Source organism: Ochotona curzoniae, unplaced genomic scaffold (genome assembly GCF_017591425.1).
Source record: "Ochotona curzoniae isolate NIBS_2020 unplaced genomic scaffold, NIBS_Ocur_1.0 contig_3520, whole genome shotgun sequence".
NCBI lineage: Eukaryota > Metazoa > Chordata > Mammalia > Lagomorpha > Ochotonidae > Ochotona > Ochotona curzoniae.
In genome coordinates, this window is record NW_024465894.1 from 7,181,559 (window position 1) to 7,202,220 (window position 20,662).

At 56.3% G+C, this 20,662-nt stretch overlaps 1 protein-coding gene across 1 annotated transcript; it reads left to right on the top strand.

The window, feature by feature from the left end:
* The first annotated feature begins 233 nt into the window (after window positions 1-233).
* Window positions 234-20,654, top strand: ADA (adenosine deaminase). Its single transcript, XM_040981434.1, has 12 exons — window positions 234-372; window positions 10,495-10,556; window positions 13,853-13,975; window positions 16,540-16,683; window positions 17,073-17,188; window positions 18,104-18,231; window positions 18,759-18,830; window positions 18,910-19,011; window positions 19,142-19,206; window positions 19,617-19,746; window positions 20,107-20,209; window positions 20,504-20,654. Exons 1-12 carry the CDS (start codon window positions 340-342, stop codon window positions 20,512-20,514), a joined length of 1,089 nt encoding a protein of 362 aa, XP_040837368.1. The 5' UTR covers window positions 234-339; the 3' UTR covers window positions 20,515-20,654.
* Window positions 20,655-20,662: the final 8 nt, after the last annotated feature.

Genomic DNA, 20,662 nt, shown 5'->3' on the forward strand with positions numbered 1-20,662 from the left:
ACACCGTAGGCACCCAGAAGGCAGCAGCAGCAGGAAGGAGGCCGAGCTCGGAGCTGCGGTGGGCGCCCGGAGGCTACAGGTGTCTCGACTCAACGACCCGTGCGGATGGAGCTTTCTGAGGGGCCCCAGCTCGGGGTCTGCGATTCCAGGAAATGCGCTGCCCCGGCCGCGCCGGCGGGGCGGGGGCTCGGCCCGGGGGCGGGGCTGAAGGCGGGCCGGGCCCGGTTAAGAGGAGCGTGGCGAGCCGCGGCCAGCCAGGGCCCCGGAGCAAGCGGACCGGTCAGCGACCCTGCCAGAGCCAGAGCGGACAGAGCAGCGCCCGGGCGCACGCTTGGCACCATGACCCAGACGCCCGCCTTCGACAAGCCCAAAGTGAGCGCGGCAGGGGGAGTCTTGGGGTCGGGGCTTCCGCAGTCGCGGGCTGGGCTCGGCCTGAGCCCTGGGCGGCCTCCGCGCTGCTGAGCGAGGGACAATGAGGTGAGGAGGGTCTTGAAGCCGCAGGCCACTTTTGTTGCCTGCCTCCACCGACTCCTGCTTCTGTCGCTGGCGCGGTTCTTCTGGGGCCATCTGTCACCCGGGCATCCTGGCAGCTGGGGAACCCGCGCAGGGGGTTTCACTTGTCTGCACCTCGGCTTCCTTTGGGGCCCCTGGTGGCTCAGCGTGTGGGTGCCCGCTGTTGTGGTGACGTGCTGCAGGAGTCGAAGCCGCGTTAGCCTCCACGTTCACCTGGTGTGAGCGCCGAGGAATCCAGGGTTGCCAGATGCGCTCGCGGGAAGATCCGAGGGAAGTGGAGTGCTCTTCTCATCCGCTCTGCAGAAAGGCTGCTTGGCCTTGGGCTTTACAGGGGTTCAATTGGGATCAAGGGCGAACCCTCTGGACTCTGCTCCGGCCAGTTGCGGTCTCCTGGGCTGGGTGGGATTCGGGAGGGTCTGGGCTCAGCTGTCCGGGCCAGCGACTCCCTCCTGGGAGGGGAGGGGACCCTTTCCCCCTTGACTCCTCCAGGCAGAGTGACTATGAGGTTGTAGTGCAAACAAGTCAGCTGTGGTGGGCCTCAGCTTACCCTCCTGGGAAACAGGTGTAAATGATGATGAGTGTGAGCGCTGCCTGCCTGCTGGCTGAGGCTGGGAGGGCCTGGGCCACTGAGGCCAGCCCTCCTGCCCCCACCCACACTTGTTTTGTCTGGAGTGCTCGTTAGCACCCCTTTCCTTTGGAGCTGCTGGCTTAGATGTGAAATGGAGATAAATCGATTTTTAAAATAAATTTTAAAAATAAATATATTTTTATTTGAAAGGACAGAGTTACAGAAAGAAAAGGAAAGAGATCTTTCATCCTCTGGTCTACTCCCCAAATGGCCACAACAGCCAGAGCTGGGCTGGCCTGAAGCTGGGAGCCAGGAGCTTCTTTGGGGTCTCCCATGCAGGTGCAGGGGCCTAAGCATTTGAGCCATCTTCTGCTGCTTTCTTAGGCACCCAAGCAAGATCAGAAGTGGAGTAACTGGGACCAGAACCAGTGCCCTTATGGGCACCATAGGCAGAGGATTACTATGCCATACCACAGTTCTGGCCTAGGCTTCACTTCTATAGCCTCTGTCCTTGCAGTTTCAGGCCCCAGTGCTGTTGTCCACCACATTGTTTTGGTTTCACTCGGTTCTCTTGTGGGACTCAGGCTTGCTAGTCAGCTTGTGCCTGGGACCTCAGCTTCCATACCTGGGGAATGGGTATCACCTGTGCATGATGCTTTGGTGTCAAGGGGGAATGTCAGCTGTCATGGGGTGCGGGGTACTGTGCCATCTCCTTGTGAGAAGGAAGCTCACTAACTGGCAGGTGAAGGAAAATGGACTGCAGAGCCAGCTTCCTACCTTCCTGTGGGTGGGGCTGGCAACAGCCATTGGGATCCTTGGGGATGCTTCAGTGGTGGCTGCTCTGTGCCAGGCACCAACCTAAACTGTCCACCCCAGAGGAAGAAACCAACACAGAGAGGTTGCCTAGGCTCAAGATGGCACAGTAGGAGGTATCCAGCTTGGTGTTGGAGCCCCAGGGAAGCTGACCTACACACCCCTGTCCCTGACCATGTTCTCTGGGTGGCTGCTGCAGCTGCTTAGGGGCAAAGGTGGCACTGCCCAGGCCTCTCTGAGACAAGGAGCCTTTGGTCACTTCTGAGCTTCCCCAGCCCACTACCCACTGCAACACAAGAGCCTGCCCACCTCCAGCAGGCAGAGGAAGGCGATGTTTTTCAAACTTGGATATCACTCAGATCAGCTCACCCCTAATGCTCAGACTGACTGGGGAGGCCCTGGGGGCAGGGAGGTAGGAGGTGCCACTCAAGTTCTGGGGGAGGCTGGTGCTGTGCTGTGCACGCATGCATGCATGCACGCACATGCTGAGCAGCAAGGCCCTGGGCCAGCACCTCCCAACATTGTCTGGGTCATTCCAGCAAATGCAGTTAGAGTACCTGCTGGGCACTGGAGGTGGCAGGAAGAGGGGCAGTGGGTAGCCCTCCTCTATGCATGTATGCATCCTGGGAAATCCAGTGGTACTTGTGTCTCTGTGTCCTGGAGGGGAGTGCTCCTGTGTCCCTGTCCTAGGAATAACCAGGCCTGTCCAGGTGGCCCTGGGTACCAGGTTTTCTTGTGACTTAACGCACAGAGCCCTTTGTGTGACTGGACAAGGTGGATAGAAAAATCAAGGTCAGGACAGGTGAGGGGACAGACAACTGGCACCGAATCCGAGCCAAGAAGCTGGGGCCTGGCAAGGGAGTAGCCCAGGGTGGAGGGCAGAATGTCTTTTTGTGGTTTATTTTGAAAGGCAGAGAGAAAAATTCTCTGAGAAGCTCTTCCATCTGCCAGTTCATTCCCCAAATGGCTGCAATGGTCAAGAGCCCAGAGCTCCATCCAGGACTCCCACATGGGTTCCGGGGGCCTAAGCCCTTGTAGCATTATTTGTCCCAGTATACTGGCAAGGATCTGGACCAGCAGTGGGCTTGAACCCTCCCTCGCTGTGGAATGCTGGCATCCCAGATGATAGCTTCCCTGTTGGGCCACATTGCTGATGCCTGTATGGTGTAGTTTCTGAACTAGTCCTTCCTCTGCACAGGGGAACTGGGCTCTGTCAATCTCCGGAGTGTTGTTTTCTGCCTGTGATGTCTGCTCTTGTCTTCTCTGCCTCTGCTTTGCATGGACTGAATCATCTATGGTTCCCAGCAGCCCACTGACAACAGGCCCGTTGTTCTGCTCATTTACATTTGAGGAAGTGGAGAGAAGGAACTTGACAAGGTCTCACAGCCAGAAAGCAGCATCAGACCTGAACCTAGACACCTGAGGCTGAAGCAGATGCTTCACGCATCTATTTTTCCACATAACAAGAGTGGGAGCTGTGGTCACATGGGCCCAGGGTCTCAGCCTGAATGAGGTTGAGTTCCCATCTTGCCACTTGTTGGTACCACCCGACACCTCCCTAAGAAGATGGGCTGTACTGGCCCAGAGGCACCATTGTGGGTTCTTGGTGCCTGTCAGTTACCAGAGCCACCTGTGAGGGCAGAGACGCCTCAGTTTTGACTCTCAAGGCAGTTGGAGGGGGTGGGGCTGGGGAGTTCAAGTTTCATGGGAGCTCTTTGTTTGCTGGAGAGGAAGCCAACACCATAGAGGGGAAGTCATCTGTGGTCCCACAGGGAGTTGTACCCCATTCAAAGGACGGGATGGGGTCCTGCCCCTGGGAGGGACCCATGCACCTGCCGGGATGTCTTGAGGAGTCCTTGAGCTGAGGGAGGTAGGACTGCAGGTCAGATCTGGACAGGGAGGATGAGAAGCCCAGGATGGAGACTGAGGCCGCAGGATGGTGTGGGGGTGGAGAGCCAACCTTCACGGTCTTAGGAAGCAGGGAGACAGGAGTTTGACCTTGGGCACTAGCTGGAGCCTAGCCATCTGGATCTCAGTCCTGATTTCCTACCAGTGAGAGGAGCTGGAATGGGTTACTTCACTGTCCTGTGCCTCAGTTTCCCCCTCTGGGAATTCTGGCTGCAGCTACCTTGCAAATCCCCAAGCCTGGCTTCGAGTGGCTGGGCCCATAGAGGTTTCTAAGTCACCCTGGGAAATTATCCAAGGATTGACTCCGCCCCTGGCTACGTATTTAGAGCTCATCAACATTCTGGGTAGGTAGGTGTGGGAGGGGTAGCTGCTTAATCTGAGCATCAGCCTATTCAGCAGAAAGCTTGGAGACACTTGGGAACTTCCACCTGGAACCTTGGACTTACTGAACACTGAGGGCTTCCTGGAGGAGGAGGGATGTCTGTCTCCTGGCCTCACCCTGGAAGTCCACTGTGAGATCATGGGGTATGGAAGTGGGAACCCATGTGCCACTGAGTGTACTGCCAAGAGCATGGCTAGGAAGGGCGAAGAATGTGGTTGGCAGTGGGCACCCTACCACTAGGGGGCTGGGATTGTCAGATAGTGCTGGATCCTCTGGCTCTTCTTCTCTTGAGAAAGGGGACAGAGTGCATTTTCCCCAGTGCCACCACAGTACCCAGGTGGTGGGGGCTCCGTTGCTGCTGGCATCAAAGGCTGCTTCCTGTTCCCCAGCAGCACTGAGAGGATTTTCTGCCCTTTTTCAGGCCGGTGGGGAGCCGAACACACCAAGAGCCGGGACTGCTGCAGAGGCAGGGGCGTGGGATGCTCCTCTGGCAAGGCCAGGCACAGGTGTGGCAGTCAAGGACCATGGGAGGCACTGTGGGCTCAACTCAAGCTTTGAGACAACAGGCCTGGCTTTACCCTGATTCTGCCGTTGGTCTCTGCACCTGGGCGAGTCACTGAACTTGCACGGGCTTAGTTGCAAATGCAGTGTGGGCTGGAGGTCAGAATTAAGTGAGATAAGCGGTGTGATAGTTATAAGTCACCACCTTTATCCCTAGTACCCTTGCTGTGATGTATTACTCATACTCTAGGCTAGGCCCATGGAGGCAGTGCAGTTAGAAGGTCAAGCATCAGCTGTGGGTTTAAATTCTGACCCTGGTGATAACTGTGTCCCAGAGGGACTTTTCCAAGCTTCAGCTCCCTTCCAGGTTGGTAGTGAGATCCCTACCCCACTGACGGGGAGTGAGAAATCCCATCATGCATGTGGATGGTCTGACCCAGGGTAGCCGCTGAATGGGGCCAGAAGAGCAGGGTGCCCACCACTTCCGAGCTGGCACACGTGATTATCAGAGCTGGGGCTGGGCTGGCAGCTCCTCCACAGGCTACTGTAGCTCCCTGCTAATTTCTGGAATACTCACCTTGACTCCTCCCCCAAAACGTGTTTGGGCAGCTTCCCAGCTGCCCAGGGGAAGAGTTGGGGCCTGGTAGCCAGGCTGGTTCTTCCCAGAAGGGCTGTGGCCCCGAATGGGCACTCCACACTCCTTGGTTTGTGCTCTTGTGTAGTTTGTGCTGACAGAGCACCTGCAGGGGCTGGAGCTGTATAAGGCCTCCCCCCTCGTTCCTCATCCCCCATCTGGGCTGCTTCACAGCCTCCACCTCCTGTCCTGGCTGCCTGCCAACCTATGCCCACAGAGCAGCCGGCAAAGTCGTTTCCAAGGTGGCTGCCTTGTGTCTAATGTTTCCATGGAAATCCCGGACACCATGGCCTGTGACATCTCCCTGCCCTTCTCCGGCCTCAGCTCTCTGCCCCAGCTGATCCCTCATGCAGAAGGTGTGGCACCTGCAGTTCCCACTGCCTGGAACTCTGCTGCATACCTGCTGCCTCCTTGCTGCTGGTGCCTGCCTGCTCTTCTGCACACCCATTCTCAGTTGTACCCCATCTCCCTGTGTCCTGGGTCTGACGCTGAGCTCTGGAAAGTGTGTGTGCATCGTGGGGCAGGAGAGGTTGCCCCATGCTGGGGGTGACACTGGTCCCTCCCTACCCTGTCTTGCCTATGAAGAACATGCTCTGGGGCTCTGACTGGCATCTGGATGCTTCAGCCAGAAGTAGCCAGGCACATTCCACCTGCAAGGGTGCCAGGTGCCTTCCATGATGCTGTTGCCCACTTCCTGCTCACCAGGGCTCCAGGGCCAGGTCTGCTTTACCTCTGATTCCCCCGCCCTTTTCAGTAACCTGGTACCCTGCTCTCAGCATGCCCCTCCCCACCAGTCTCTAGAGGCTCAGTCTCCTGCCTTCAGGAGACTTCACATTCCACCTGCATCCGCCCTGCCCATCCACACTGCTGAGGTCCCCTGCAGGTGGAATTTCACGTCTTACCTGTGACTTGTCTGCCATCTTATTCCATGCCTCCCATTGCAGGCCTCCAAAGGCTTGCTCAAGGTTATTTTATAAACTTTAGCACATACAGAAAGGGTTAAAAAAGACTCTGCCTGGACCAGTCCCTAGGATTGAACTGAGCTGCAGGGTGGGTGGAGGAACCCCCGTTTGCCCCGGGGCAAATGATCTCTGATTGCTCCTCCCATGTCCATGGGTCCTGGCTTGGGTTTTGCTGCCCTTGACCTCCAGCAGGGCCTGTGTGTTTCCTGTGGTGTTGAGGTTGTGACCACATACTGGGAGGTCCTCCCATTTCCTCCAGACTCTGCAGGCTGGGAGTCCAAAGTCAAGGCACCAGCGGGGCTGTGAAACCACTGCCGGTTCCCAGGGCAGGGTGGGGCTGGGGGAGTTCACAGCTGGCCTCTTGCGGCAGCTTTTGAGGCCCTGTCCCCGCAGGAATCATGTTGCTGCTTTGTAGGGTGTAGGGCTGCATCTCAGTCCCTTGAGGATGCCTCTGACCCCTGAATGAATGAATGCTACTTCCAGGATATTTGATAGCCATAGAAAGTGACGTTTCTGGGATTGGGATATAGGCAGCTTGTGGAGCTACAGTTCTGTCCAGAACTCCAGCTAATGGGCTGCTGCCTGCTGCACACCACAGCGCTGTCCCTGCCACCTGTCCAGTCACTGAGTGTGATACCGATGCAGCTTCAGCCCAGGTCCCTCCCTGGACACCTTCTCCCTTAGGGATTCATTCATGGCCCCACTGTTGTTGCCTTCCATATCCTCATGGACGCTGGCATCCCACTGCCCCTGTCCATTTATAGAGTCCCAGAACTTTTGTCATTGATGCTGAAACCAAAGCCACCTGTGCTTCATTTCCCACACCGACCCCTCTCCTAAGCATTGCTTTCCTGGACTGTGGGAACCACCGCACCCCAGCCCAGGCTGAACTTTTAAGCGCCAGCCTTGCATTTCTGTCCCTCCACCTGTTTGTCCCTTGTCCCAGCCATGGTCATCTCTGGTGCATGTGACTGCAGTGCCCTCTGAATCATCTTGCTGTGGGCCCTCTTCTCCCAGAAGGGCTGGGCTGATCAGGTCTGATCCCTTGAGGCCACGAGGCTCTGCCTGGGGCGTCCTGCCCTGCAGCCTCCCTGGCTTGGAGCAGCTGCTTTGTCCTGCCACATGGCCTTGGCACATGCTATTCCCACCTGTCTCCCTACCCCTGCCACACCCCATTGGGTCTTCCTGCCCTTCAGCTTATAGTCCTTGCTGGTCTGTTCTCTTTTCTCGCCCTCTTCGGCAGGGCTGTGTTGGTGACTGTACATTGGCTGCCATGAGAATGGCCGACACCTCTCCCTGGGTTGGATCATAGGTATCCAGGGGAGTGGACTTGGTTATATGCAGGATTCTGACTGTGTCTCTCTAACCATGGCACAACCCTGCCTCTCGTGCTCAATCCCCTCTCCAGCCCTGTAAGGGTTAAGGTTAAGAAGACAGAGGCTCCAGGAGGGGAGGTGCCTTGCCACGAAGTGACCCCACTGCTTGGTGGGACCCTGGGCTGGCAGGCAGTGTCACTAAGGCTCTAGCCCAGCGGGAAGTGAACTTGCTTTGTCAGGAGACCCGAACACCACGTTGGCTTTGGGCCCAGGGGTGTGTGCTGCCCTGCCCAGGGCAAGCTGGAGGACTCGGTCTCCTCTGAGGCCTTGCCAAGGGGAGGGCTTGACCTCAGTGCTTGCTGCCCTTGGCACACCTCTGGAGAAAGCAGATTCCTTTGAGGTCTGGCGGGTGGTGGGTACGTGGGCCTGTCTGTCACTGGCCAGGCTGTTCCCCGTCCCCTCCCCAGCTCCCTCTGCAGGAAGCAGCTCGTGTTATGCAGTGATGGAACCGGGATGTGATGATGCTCTGGGACCGGCAGCCTCTTGGCTGACCTTGCCCATTTCTTCTCCAGGCCTCCAAGTTTGGGAGTCCCAGTGCTCCCCTAGGCCTGAAAAGTTCCCCATGACCTGGAACACACAAATGGCCAAGTCCCCTTGTCCCCTGTCTGGTACCTCCTGGACATCTATTGGCCAAGGTAAATGCACATGGCAGAAGCTGTTTACCCTGAAGCCACAGATGTGCACCTGCACTGTCATGCAAAGTTTCTGGTTTAGTTTTTGAGAGACAAATATATCTCCCATCTGTTGGTTTACTCCTCAAATACAACAATGACAGTTGAAGTTAGAAACTCGGCATGCTTCAAATGTGGGTGACAGGGGAGTGGAGTCCTCACTTGCTCCCTGCCTGTGGGTGTGTCAGAAGGAAGCTGCTGTTGGGAGCAGCACCGGGACTCCATCCCAGGCATTGCAGGAGCCCCGGCTTTCTTAATTCCTACAATTATTTCTGGTTATAGAGGCAAAATATGCCAGTTTTTCAGTAGAGGAAGCTGAGACTCAAAGAAGTCAAGTGTCTTGTCTGAAGTTGCACAGCCTGAAGAGGGGCAGAGCAGGAAGTTCCATCAGATGGGCTGTCTATAAAATTCCTACTCTTAAAAATATTCGTATTGCTTTTATTTAGAAGGCAGAGCTACAGAAAGGAGGTGAGTCAGAGAAGTCTTCCATCCACTGGTTCACTTCCCAAATGGCCACAACAGCCAGAGCAGAGCCAGTCTGAAGCCAGCAGTTTCTTCTGGGTCTCCCACATGGATGCAGGGATTCCAGACATTTGAGCCACCTATCCCTCTTTGCTTTTCCAGGCCATAAGCAGGGAGCTGGATGAGAAGTACAGCAGTGAATCAGTGCCTATATGGGAAGCTTGTGTTGCAAGTGGAGGATTAATATGTTATGTTACCATATTGGCACTGCCAAAAAAAAAAAAAAACCCTCAAAAGTTGGATTTTGTTTAGCAAAGTGGCCAAGTGCAGGAGGTACCTAGATGGTGGCCAGGGCTTAGACGTTCCATAGGCCCTGGCTGGCCTCATGATTAAAAGCAGAACCCAAGGGCTAGTGTTGTTAATTGAGTTAACCTGCTGCCTGTAGGGCCAGCATCCCATATGATGATGCTGGGTCAAGCCGTGGCTGCCCCACTTGTGATCCTAATATGACTGAGGAGACAGCAGAAAATGGCTCCAGTGCTTGGGTTTCTGCATCCATGTGGGAGACCCAGATGAAGTTCTGGGTTCCTAGCTTTGGCCTGGCCCAGCCCCAGCCATTATGGCCGTTTGGGGAGTGAACCAGTGGATGAAAGATCTTTCTCTGACTTTCAAATAAAATAAATCTTTTTATTTAACTATTTGAAATGGGCCCGGCGGCGTGGCCTAGCGGCTTAAGTCCTCATCTTGAATGCACCGGGATCCCATATGGGTGCTGGTTCTAATCCCAGCAGCTCCATTTCCCATCCAGCTCCCTGCCTGTGGCCTGGGAAAGCAGTAGAGGACGGCTCAAAGCCTTGGGACCCTGCGCCCGCGTGGGAGACCTGGAAGAGGTTCCTGGTTCCCGGCTTCAGATCGGCACAGCACCGACTGTTGCACTCAACTTGGGGAGTGAATCATCGGACAGAAGATCCTCCTCTCTGTCTCTCTTCCTTTCTGTATATCTGACTTTGTAATATAAATAAATTAATTAAAAAAAAAACTATTTGAAAGTTACACAGATCTTCCATCCATTAGTTCTGTTTGTTCACTCCCTAAATGGCTGCAATGGCCTGAGTGGGTCTAGGCTGGGCCAGGCCAAAGCTAGGAATTCAGAACTTCACCTAGGTCTCCCATGTGGTCCAGAGGTCCAAACACATGGGCCATCCTCTGCTGCCTCGCCAGGTATTTTATCAAGAAGGTGGGTCAGAAGTGGAGCAGCCAGGACTTGAACCAGTGTCCATATGGGATGCTGACTCTGCAGGCAGTGTGAGGCATTATCTGCTGCATCACAGCACTGGCCCCTAAATTAAATCATCTTTCAAAAAGAGCACAAGCTTTGGATTGGGGCCTGGATTAGAATTCTGTTTCTGCTACTCCCCAGCTATGGTTAGGGACATAATTCCCGGGATGGGGTTTTGCTTCTGTTGCCTGCTTGCTACTTGACCCTGGGCAAATATTTAACCTCTGAATACCAGAGTCCTCTACTGTGAGAGGTCCCCACTGAGCCTACCCTGCAGGTGAGGACTAGACCACTGAGCAGGTGACAGCAGCAAAGCGAGATGTGCGTGGATGGTGTGTATCCAGGGAAGGCTGAATGTTGGCATCCAGACTCCGACAGGTGCCCAGGCACCCATGGGTGTTTCTTTCTCCTCTACCCTCTTGCAGGTGGAGCTGCATGTCCACCTGGATGGAGCCATCAAGCCTGAAACCATCTTATTCTATGGCAGGTAAGTTCATGGACCTAGCCATTGTTGGAAGGGGTCCATAGCTCTGTCTGTATCCCTGTGGGAATCAAGCAAGTCCTCAGGCAGAGGATGGTCTGTAGGGTCACAAAGACCCCAACTCTGAGCTGGAGACCCTTTGCCCAGCTCTGGAGCTTCCTGCTGCCTGGAAACCAGACATGAGCAATCCCAACATGACCACACATGCTGTCATATGCAAGGAGGAATCAGGGCCACTCCTAGGGCCAGGGCAGTTGCTGGTTTCTGACTTGGCAGGTGGGGACCCATCTGTGTGCCCAGTGTTGCTTGCTGAGTACCTCCCAGTATGAGGCAGTGCTCTGCCCTTTCCTGGCCCCTGGAATCCTTCCTCACTAGGAGGTGGGGCACAGCCTAGCCCCTGGCACTACAGAGGAAGTGGCTCAGGGCAGCTGCCTGAGACATAGGACAAGTTCATGGAAGGGTCACAGGCTGAGCTTGTTCCCCTACTTGCGTAGTTCACCATACTGCCGCTGTCATATGGGATAATCCACCAGGAGTCCCAGACAAGTGATTCCCTCCTCCAGGCCTGAACATCCACACCTGTCAGATGTGGGATACGCCTCCTGCATCCCCAGCTCCACCTGAGGGCCCAATGAGAGGGGTGGCTGCTGCCTTGCTAGAACTTGTGGGCTCCTGCCAGCTCCTCCCCTGGGAGGAGAGCAGGAGAGCCCTGAATACAAATAGAGACACATCTGCCTGTTCAGCCTTGGCCTCCAGACTCAGAGTAGAACAGGGCCTGTGGGCACAGCCCACCCAGGGGATTGGGACACGTCCCACCCCACTGAGCAGTTGCTGGCTCCCTTGTGCACCCCACAGTCAGCCTGCCCAGAGCTAGGAGACCTCTACTCTTCTTCCATGTCTTAAGATGTTTAGCTCTGCACCCCAATTCCAGCATACATAGCTAGAAGCCTCCCATTACACAGACCCCCTGCTCTTGAGGACACAGTGGGGTTGTCGGGGGACAGCCCATGATACCCAGGAGCATCCCTGAGTTTCTGAGGGGGCTGCCTGCCTGCAACTGCTCCCTCCTGTCCCCCTGCCCAGCATCCAGTTCTGTGCTAGGAAGCAGCTGCAAGTTTACTCTTAACAGGTTAATATAAACTCTGGGGGTTTTTACTACACACTCCAGCACTCCTTCTCTGCATTCCTCCCTGGGTTAGCTTCTCAGATGCTTATAAGAAGTGTGCAGGGTACAGGGGCTCTCTCGGCTCTTCGTGATAGATGAGGAGACTGAGCCATGGCGGGTGCCAGGTGGAGTCACAGGCTCAGCAAGCCCTGGACAGAGGTTGGAAGCCAGGCAGTCTTGCCCCGAGTCCCTGCCTCCAACTGTTACCCTTGGGGGTTGCAGCAATGCCCATAAAATGCTTAGCTCAGGGCCTCGCACACATCACTGGCTCCATAAATGGCATTTAATGATGCTGTTATTAATCAGAGCCTTCTGGCCTTATCTCCACCTGGCCTTTGCCCACCTGAGCAGGTGACATTATACCAGGGCTCCTAGTGAGGCAGCCAGCAGCCAGGGTGGGGCCAAAATCGCATCTAATCGAGGTGCTGCTTGTTTGGGGCCATTGAGCACTCATTAGTGGGAGTGCCAAGGCAGGAGTAGAGCAGATTGCAACTTTCTGCCTCTCAATGCTACCACGGCTGGCCCTGCAGAGGGTATGTGGCAGGTGCCAGCTGGAGTTTGTCCCTGGGGTCAACAGGCAGTGACACGCAGATCTGGACGACTTGACATATGCTGGGGCACAGGCCAGAGGTGTAGGGGAGCCCTAGGCCTGGCTCAGAGCCCCATTCTATCCCTGGGACTTGAGTTGAGCCTGCCACAGTTGGCTGTCCATGCCTGTTACTCTGTCGCCCAGCTTCTGAGGCTGTACTTTCTCCAAGGGCTCTTCTAACTTTGCACAGTGTCCTTCATGGCCCCAGCATCTCTCTGAGCCACCATGTCCCTCACCTGACAGTGGCCTCTGTACTGGCCTCCAGTCTGCTGTGTCCCCAATGCCATCACAGTTGGAACCACTGTCATGAAACTTGGCGGGATTGGCTCCTTCCCATTCAGGCTGTGGGGACAGGGATGCCAGGCTTGGTGTGGCCTTGGGCAAGCTGGCCAGCAGGTACCAAGCACCTGACCTCTGGGGCTCAGGGTGGCAGTGGGGACCTTTCTCCTCAATGCTTGCAGGGACTGGGAGGGGACATTCCATAGTGGCACCAAGGGCCTTTTGCGGTCTCTTCTGGGCACCCAGATGGACTGGGGCTCCCAGGAGGGGGAAGGAGACACCTGGGGGACAGGGCACACAGGTGCTTATGGAGGAAGCATTAGTGTTGCAACAGAAGCTAGCAGTGACCTGGACCACCCACTTCTGCTTTGACAGTTTCTTCCTTTCTAATATTTGTCCTTGACTTTGGAATGAGCAGCATCCAGCCTACAGTTTAGTCTCCTGGTTCTTGGCCTGCTCCTGTCTTCACCACCTTCCTCTCATTCTCCTCTCTGCAGGCCTCCTTCGCTCTCACCCTCCCCTGCCTTCCTTTGCCCTGCCTGTCTCGTCTTCTCACCTCTTTGAGGGGCCTGTTTCAGGTGGGTTGGCTCAAGTTTGTCTTTGTTCTGTGTCCCCTTCTCCCCAGTGCTTTCTGCCTGTCCCTTGTTCTCAAATAAAATTCTTTCGCTCTCACAACTGGGGAAACTGAGGCCTGGAGCGACCTCTCCCCGGTCTCCCTGACACACATATATACATCCTAGCCCTGCCCTGAGATGAGAAGGGGACCAGGGGAGTGTGAAGCAAGCAGGGAGCAAGCCACTTTGCACCTGACTCCCTGTAGCTGGGAGGGGAAGGGAGGCAGAGACCTCACCGGGGGAGAAGAGACTGAGCCAAGCAGAGGCTGTGAGCTGGATGTGAAGTACCTTGGAGCACGCTGGAGCGAGGGGGATGGGATGCTCTGATGTGCTGGCCAGAGCAGGGCGCGGGAGGATGTCCTGGTGCCGGGAATTGTGATGCTGTGGTACCGCCCCTTGGAACCCCAGCCTCTGACTGCTCCCAGGGGGCACGGCCTGGCCCTGGTATGCTCCCTGTCCCCAGGGGAAGGGCAGAAACATGGGGTGAATGCCACATAGCTACCTCCTGAGGCTGGCGGACTTGGCTGTGGCTCCCTCTCCTCCCCAGGCCTATGCTTTCCTGCTCACCTTTCCTGCCCCTCCACTTCCTCCAGGGCCAGGCCCTGCTCCCATCAGGCCCGACCATGGTGTCATCCCACCCTCTATTTGCCTGCAGGCAAAGGGGGATCAAGCTGCCGGCTGACACAGTGGAGGAGCTGCAGAACATCATCGGCATGGACCAACCGCTCTCACTCCCCGGCTTCCTCGCCAAGTTCGACTACTACATGCCTGCCATTGCGTGAGTCACCCTGCCCTCCAGGCCTGCAGCGTGTGGCTGGCAGTCCCAGGTCCCCTTCTTACTGTGGAGCACTCCCAAGCCAATCCTAGATTCCCTCTCTGAAGACAGGGTGCAGTGTGCACAGCAACTGCCTCAAAGGCAATTCAGCAGGTTGATAAGAAATGGAGTGAGATGAGTTAGCAGCAGGTGCTGGGCACAGTGGATAAGAACCCTGTGTGGGACACAGCATCCTGTATTCGACTGCCCAGGTTCTAGGCCCAGCTCCACTCCTCAGTCTAGCTTCCTCTGGAAAATATGCATCCTGCGAGGCAGCAAGGGATGGCCTTGTGTGGTGTGGTCCCTGACACCCACTCATCTGGGAGACCCGGACTGAGGTTACAGCTCTTTATTCTGGCCTAACCCAGCCATGGCTGTGGCAAGCGTTGGAGTGAACCAACAGATGGGAGCACTCTTTTCCTTTTACAATAAGTAACATGAGTGGATCATCACATTTGTTACAAGATAAAACTTTTAATGCCCCAAATCTTGAAATCCATTCATAAGCAGATTCCCCAAGGAAGTTCGTGGATAACTTTGCATTGATTTCCAAATTTTGTGCCAAAATAGCTTTATGATTTCATTTTCTATAAGCTTGAGAAGCCCCAGAATGTGTGCGTCAGGCACATGGATTCTGTCCAGTCAGAGTCTTTTATGGAGTCTGTGAACTGGATGAAGTTTCTGTGGGCCTCAGCTGGCATGGGCTGGGCAAAATGGGAAGGCTGAGGCTCTGCAGCTCATCTTCCCAAGTTTGGGGTGGGGACATTTTCCTAGGGACTGACGAGGCTTGGAGGCAGGCATGGAGAATGAAGGCGCTTGCAGCCCACGTCCAAAAACTTGGTTTTGAGTCCCTGCTCTGGCACCTGCCTCTAGCTTCCTGTTAATCAGTTCCTGGGAGGCATCAAAGAAGGCTCAAGTATTCAGGTACCTGCCACCTACACAAAAGACCTGATTACTTCATACTTTGGCCCCAGCCACAGGAGGCATTTGGGGAATGTGCTGGTGGATGAGCTCTGTCTGCTCCTCTTCCTCTACCAAGTCGATCAATGCAGTAACAGTGGTTCCCTGCCCCAGGCTGGCAGTACTGAGGAGAGCTCAGTTGGGCACCCAGGGCCTGAGCTCGAGGTCCTTGCCTCCTGGATACCAGGCAGCCGAAGCATGGGGCCTCCCCACCTGCTCAATCTCTGCTCAGGGCCCCTTTGCAACCACTTCTCATGCTTGGTTCACATTCCTGGAACTTCTGACTGCCTAGGTGAGGTTCTTCAAAAAAGCACATGGGAAGCCTGTGGGTCTCAGGAAGATTGCATGGCTTCAGGTGTGTTTGTATCAACCAGAGACTCAGCTCTGGGCTCCCCTCTCCATGGGCCATCTGGGAGGCATCCTGTGTGTTCACTTGCCTGCCCTTCTCGCTGGAAGGTGGGCTTCTGAAAGGTAGGGGTCTTGTCTGTCCACTTCACCCTCAATGCCCAGGACATCACAGATCCCATGAAGCAAGGAAGGACCAAGCTCCTTGGCCATGAGGTGTATACCATAAGTGGTGTAGTCAGGCATCCAGAGCACAATAGTGCTCTTGTCCCTGGGAGGTCAGGCTGAGGCCGGGGTGAGAAGCAGGGTGTGTCCATCTTCTACCTCTTGGTGCCTGGAAGGCTCACTCCTGATAATGGGCTATTTCCCCAGGGCAGGGCATTCTCCGTCTCCACCCTGTCGTGAGGGCTGGGACCTGGAGCCGGCATGAGGTGGCAGCATGTCTGCTCTGTGCAGTGGCCTAGGTGAGCATCTGGTGTGACTCATCTGCCCTCACCGTCACCCTCTGCCACAGGTGTCATGTGAGCGGCCAACCTGAGGTTACAGCAGGCAAGTGTGGGGAGCAAGGGTTCAGGTCCACAAACTCATCACAAGGCCAGTCCCTCAGGAAGAATCCACATCCTTCCCTCTTACTCCTCTGCCCTGCCAGCCCCAAAGATCTGGTCATCGGCAAGGCGGTTGAGAAGCGCTGGCCTCTGGAAAATTGTATCCCCACGAGACATGGGAAATGGCCAAGACCGGAACCCTACACTAGATTAAGTGGCGAGGAGGGCCACAGAGGAAGGCCAAGCCCAGGAAAGGGGCGGAGGCTGGTGGCTAGGGGAGCTGGCCCAGCGGAGGATGGGTTGGGGAAGGGCGGGTACCAGGGTCTTCAAAGCAAGGACGCCAGAAGCTGCAGAAGCTGCAGAAGCTGGCCCAGGTGGGCTGCTCTGTGGAGTTGGAAGAGGAGTGGTGTACTTTGCTGGACTCTAACAGCCTTAGCTGTGTGAACTGGTGTTGCATGGGTGAGCCTGGAGCAGGGGCAGCAGTTAAAGCTGGCCAGGGTGAAGCTAAAATCGGCGTCATGCAAGCAGTGCCCGTGGGACATAGCATGTCTAGGGTCTTACCCTGCAGATGCCAGGGGCTGCAAGTTGCTTGACTCTGCAGGTAAAGACAGGCTTGCTTGTTCCTGGAGCTTCCGAGGAGACAGGGAAGCCATCCCTAAGTGCGCTCTTCCTTCCCAGGGGCTCCCGGGAGGCCATCAAAAGAATCGCCTATGAGTTTGTGGAGATGAAGGCCAAGGAGAAGGTGGTGTATGTGGAGGTGCGCTACAGCCCACACCTGCTGGCCAACTCAAAGGTGCAGCCAATCCCCTGGAACCAAGCCGAGTGAGTGACAACCCTGTGGCCCCACTGAGCCTTGAGGGAGGGGCAGATCCCGAGAGGACCTCCCAGACTTGTTCCCTGACCAGGCAGGGGGCCCCAGGAGGAGTCTGGGGCAAAGGATTAGGCTAGGTTTTGTGACCTGCAGCCCTGGACACACTGCCTTGGCAGTCACCACTGGGACCCCTTAGGCTTCTAGGCAAAGCCATTGTCCCTCTTCCCCAGAGCTGATTCTGGTGCTGGTGTAAGGTGGGTCATGCTGCTGGGCTATATGGGACTCAGTAGGTGCCTGATGCCCTGAGGGAGAGGAGTGCCAAGGTTGGTGGTCTTCTTGGTGCCCAGTGGGATTGAGGAAAGGGGTGCTGAGGCCTAGCCCTCTCCCTGTCCCCACTTAGAGGTGACCTCACTCCGGACGAGGTGGTGATGCTGGTGAACCAGGGCCTACAGGAGGGGCAGCGAGACTTCGGGGTCAAGGTGCGCTCCATCTTGTGCTGCATGCGCCACCAGCCTGGTGAGGAGGAGGGCAGCCCTGCCTGCTAGGGCTGGCCCTGCCGTCACTATCCCTGGGGTATCCCACAAGCCCATCAGCAGGATCCTAGGGCATCCTGAAGCTATCAGGAAGGTCAAAACCAAAGGTGCCTGAATTGAGAAAATCCCGACTCCCAATCCTACCCAGAGAAGCTGGGGACCAGGTCCCCCCTGCTGGCCCCGTCTTGCCTGGCCTCTGGGACTGTTGACGATGCCAACCTCACCTCCAGGTGCTGCATGCCCTCGCTAGACCCCCTTCCATGTTGTCACTCCCTGTTTGGATCCCCCAGACCCCATCAGCACCCAGGCCTGGGGCTTGTGGCCACTGCAGGCCTGCTGCATGCACTTGCCATCTCCCCGTGGCAGCTGGTGAGGCAGGGCTGCCTTCATTGATTCCCATTTGACAGACTGGAACACTAAGGCAGTAGTACACGAAGTCTCCTGCTCCCTACTGCAGAGGGCCCTCTGTCCCTCATTCTTGCCACCATCATGTCTTCTCCTGGTTAAGACATGCGGGAGGGGATTAGCACATGTGCTCTGCTCTGTGTGGCCTTCGACAGCCTCAACTGCCTACCCAAGGATAGTTGTGAGCATCCAGCATGCTGGCAGGGCCTCTGCTGTCCACCAGGCTAGGCCCTGAGCACTGGGTGCACCCATGCCTTGCAGAGCCTTGCCGAGACAGCAGCTTGCATGGCACTCCCACTGCGGGGGCGGGGGTGTGTGTGCTGAGACTACAGGTGGGACAATGTGTCAAAGGCTGTGAGGTTTGGACAAGCATCAGGACCTGAAAGTGAGAGCTGGGGAGAGAGGAGGGTTCTGCCAGTTGCTGGCCTTGGTATACGTAGGGCCGAATGGGCTAGGCCATGCTGCTGATGACCCTGCTGGGTGTCTTGTGCAGAGTGGTCCCCGGAAGTGGTGGAGCTGTGTAAGAAGTACCGGGATCAGACGGTGGTGGCCATTGACCTGGCGGGGGACGAGACCATTCCCGGAAGTAGCCTCTTTAACGGACACAGAGAGGCGTATGAGGTGGGTCCTTGGAGGCGTGAGGCTGCTACAGGTAGTTTGTCTCCCACCAGGACCGGTGTGTGAGGCCTGTCCCCAAGTTCCCAGTGGGCTTGTGCCGAGAAGCTGGTCACATGGCAGTGGCTGTGCTGTGTGACCTGGGCAAGACTCTCTGGGCCTGCTGCCTCTGTTGGGCAGCCCGTCCATGCTCTCCTCCAGTGCTTCTGCTTCCTGTGGAAGGGGCAGAGCAAGAGGCTCTCACCGCCTGGGTCAGAGCTTGGTCCTGCACTTGCTGTTTGACCATGGTTACATGACCCAGCTTCTCTGAGCCCTGCCCCCATCAGAAGGCTATTACCATGGTTACGCATACACATCACTGTGCATGAACCTTTTTGTCCAGCACCCGAAGCACCGGTAGCTCCTCCTTAGGGAAAGATGGGGGCACAGGGGAAGGCTCGACCCAGGGGAGGGTGAGGATGCTCCAGAGCTACAGGGACTCAAGTGTCTGGCAAACCCGGGGGCCCCCTCTTACCTGGCCCTTCCCTTTCCAGGAGGCTGTGAGGAGCGGTGTCCACCGCACTGTCCACGCTGGGGAGGTGGGCTCGGCCGAGGTGGTGCAGCAGGTAAGGAGTGGGCTGGCTACAGGCCCCTTCATCCCAGCCATCAGCCTGCCACACCTGACTCCCCTCTGTTCCTCCACAGGCTGTGGACATCCTCAAGACCGAAAGGCTGGGCCACGGCTACCATACCCTGGAGGACGAGGCGCTCTACAGCAGGCTGCGGCAACAGGACATGCACTTCGAGGTGAGGGCCCCCTCCACGCTGGGGTGGGGAGGGGCTGGAGGTACAGGCAGCAAGGATAACCCCAGTCCTGGGACACGAGGGGGCAGTGGGGCCTGGGGTTGTTGTGCCAGCCACACCCCTGCTCTTCCAGGTCTGCCCCTGGTCCAGCTACCTCACTGGGGCCTGGAAGCCGGAAACGCAGCATGCAGTGGTTCGGTGAGGCCAGGTCCTCTGTGGCCTGTCTGGTTTTGTTCCGGGAAAGCCAGGGGTCGGAGGAAACTCGGGGTTTGGACACCAGAGACACTGGTTCTCTTGAGATTCAAAATCTGACTGCAGGCTGCTGTTCTCATCTTGTGAACAGGAAGCCTGATGTGCCTGCCCAATGCCGTAGGGCCTGGCTGAGGTCCCCTAGCTCCTGAGTAGCTGTCCTGCCACTCTCTGATCCCCAAGGCAGGTCCGAGTTGCTAGTTAGCTGGTCTTACACAAGTTACCTGCTTCCTCCTTTGTACCTAGCCGAGATCTTTCAGGGCCCCCTAGGTTGCCAAGGTGATCAGGGACGGTTAGAGTTGGCAAGGATTGAGTGTTTATGGAAGGTTCTCTTCCTCTCCCCTCACCCTCGACTCCAGGTTTAAAAATGACGTAGCCAACTACTCAATTAACACGGATGATCCACTCATCTTCAAATCTACCCTGGACACAGATTACCAGATGATCAAACGGGATATGGGCTTTACTGAAGAGGAGTTTCAGAGAGTGGTGAGTGGCTGGGAGCTGGGTTGGCCTTGACCCAGATAAATGGGGGTGGAGGGTGTCTGCTATGACTCAAGCAAAACCAATCCTAGAGTGAGTGCAAGTTTTGCACCCATAGCCAGACCCAGGTTCACCCTCAAAGCAGTTAGTGGGAACTGCAGCCTTGCCCCAGCAAAGCAGGTGCAGCGGACTATCTTCTGTATACTTGTTGGGCTGCACCAGCCCCTTGGGGTGTCTCCCTTGCCCCCCACCCCACCTCTCGCTCTGCAGCTTTCTCCCGTCCCTCCTCCTTGGAGCTTGGCTGCCTGTGGTCAGTAGATGGCTGTGGGCTCCCTCCCTTACTCCCTGCCTTCCTGGTCCTTCCAGAACATCAATGCAGCCAGGTCCAGCTTCCTCCCGGAAAATGAGAAGCAGGAGCTCCTGAGCCAACTCTACAAAGCCTACGGGCTTTCTTCATCAGCCTCTGCCGGTAGGTTCCTGCAGCACTGCATGTGACAACTCCCTGAGGGTGGGTCCTGGCTGATTGTCCTGGGAGGGGACTAGGGGAAGCTTTCAGAAAGCCTGCCCAAAGCCAAGGGCAGAAGGGCCTAGGTCTTTCTGTGCTGTGCAGCCTTGGCCAGCTGTTCAACTGCTCTGATCCTTAGTCTCGCCATCTGGGTTTGGAATTCGGTGACATTTACTAGGCCCTGCTTCTGACCTGACCTGGTGGACAGGGTGGGACCCTGTGAGGACAGAGCAATAACACTCTCCCTCATTCATTCAGGAAAGCTGTGAGCCTAGGAGCCCAGTGGCTGTGTCTCGCCTCTGACCATCCCCAGGCGGGGACCGGGCTCCTGCCAGTAGCGTGGATGGAAACTGCCTGAGGGGATACAGGCAGACATCTGGTGCCCAATAAAGAGGCAAGTGGCTGGTGTCATGTGTG

Excerpts from the sequence above, each read along its gene's own strand:
- ADA (XM_040981434.1), top strand. The coding sequence starts at position 340 with ATGACCCAGACGCCCGCCTTCGACAAGCCCAAA. Across the intron at positions 13,976-16,539 it reads TACTACATGCCTGCCATTGC|GGGCTCCCGGGAGGCCATCA; the intron begins GTGAGTCACCCT and ends CTTCCTTCCCAG. Across the intron at positions 16,684-17,072 it reads ATCCCCTGGAACCAAGCCGA|AGGTGACCTCACTCCGGACG; the intron begins GTGAGTGACAAC and ends GTCCCCACTTAG.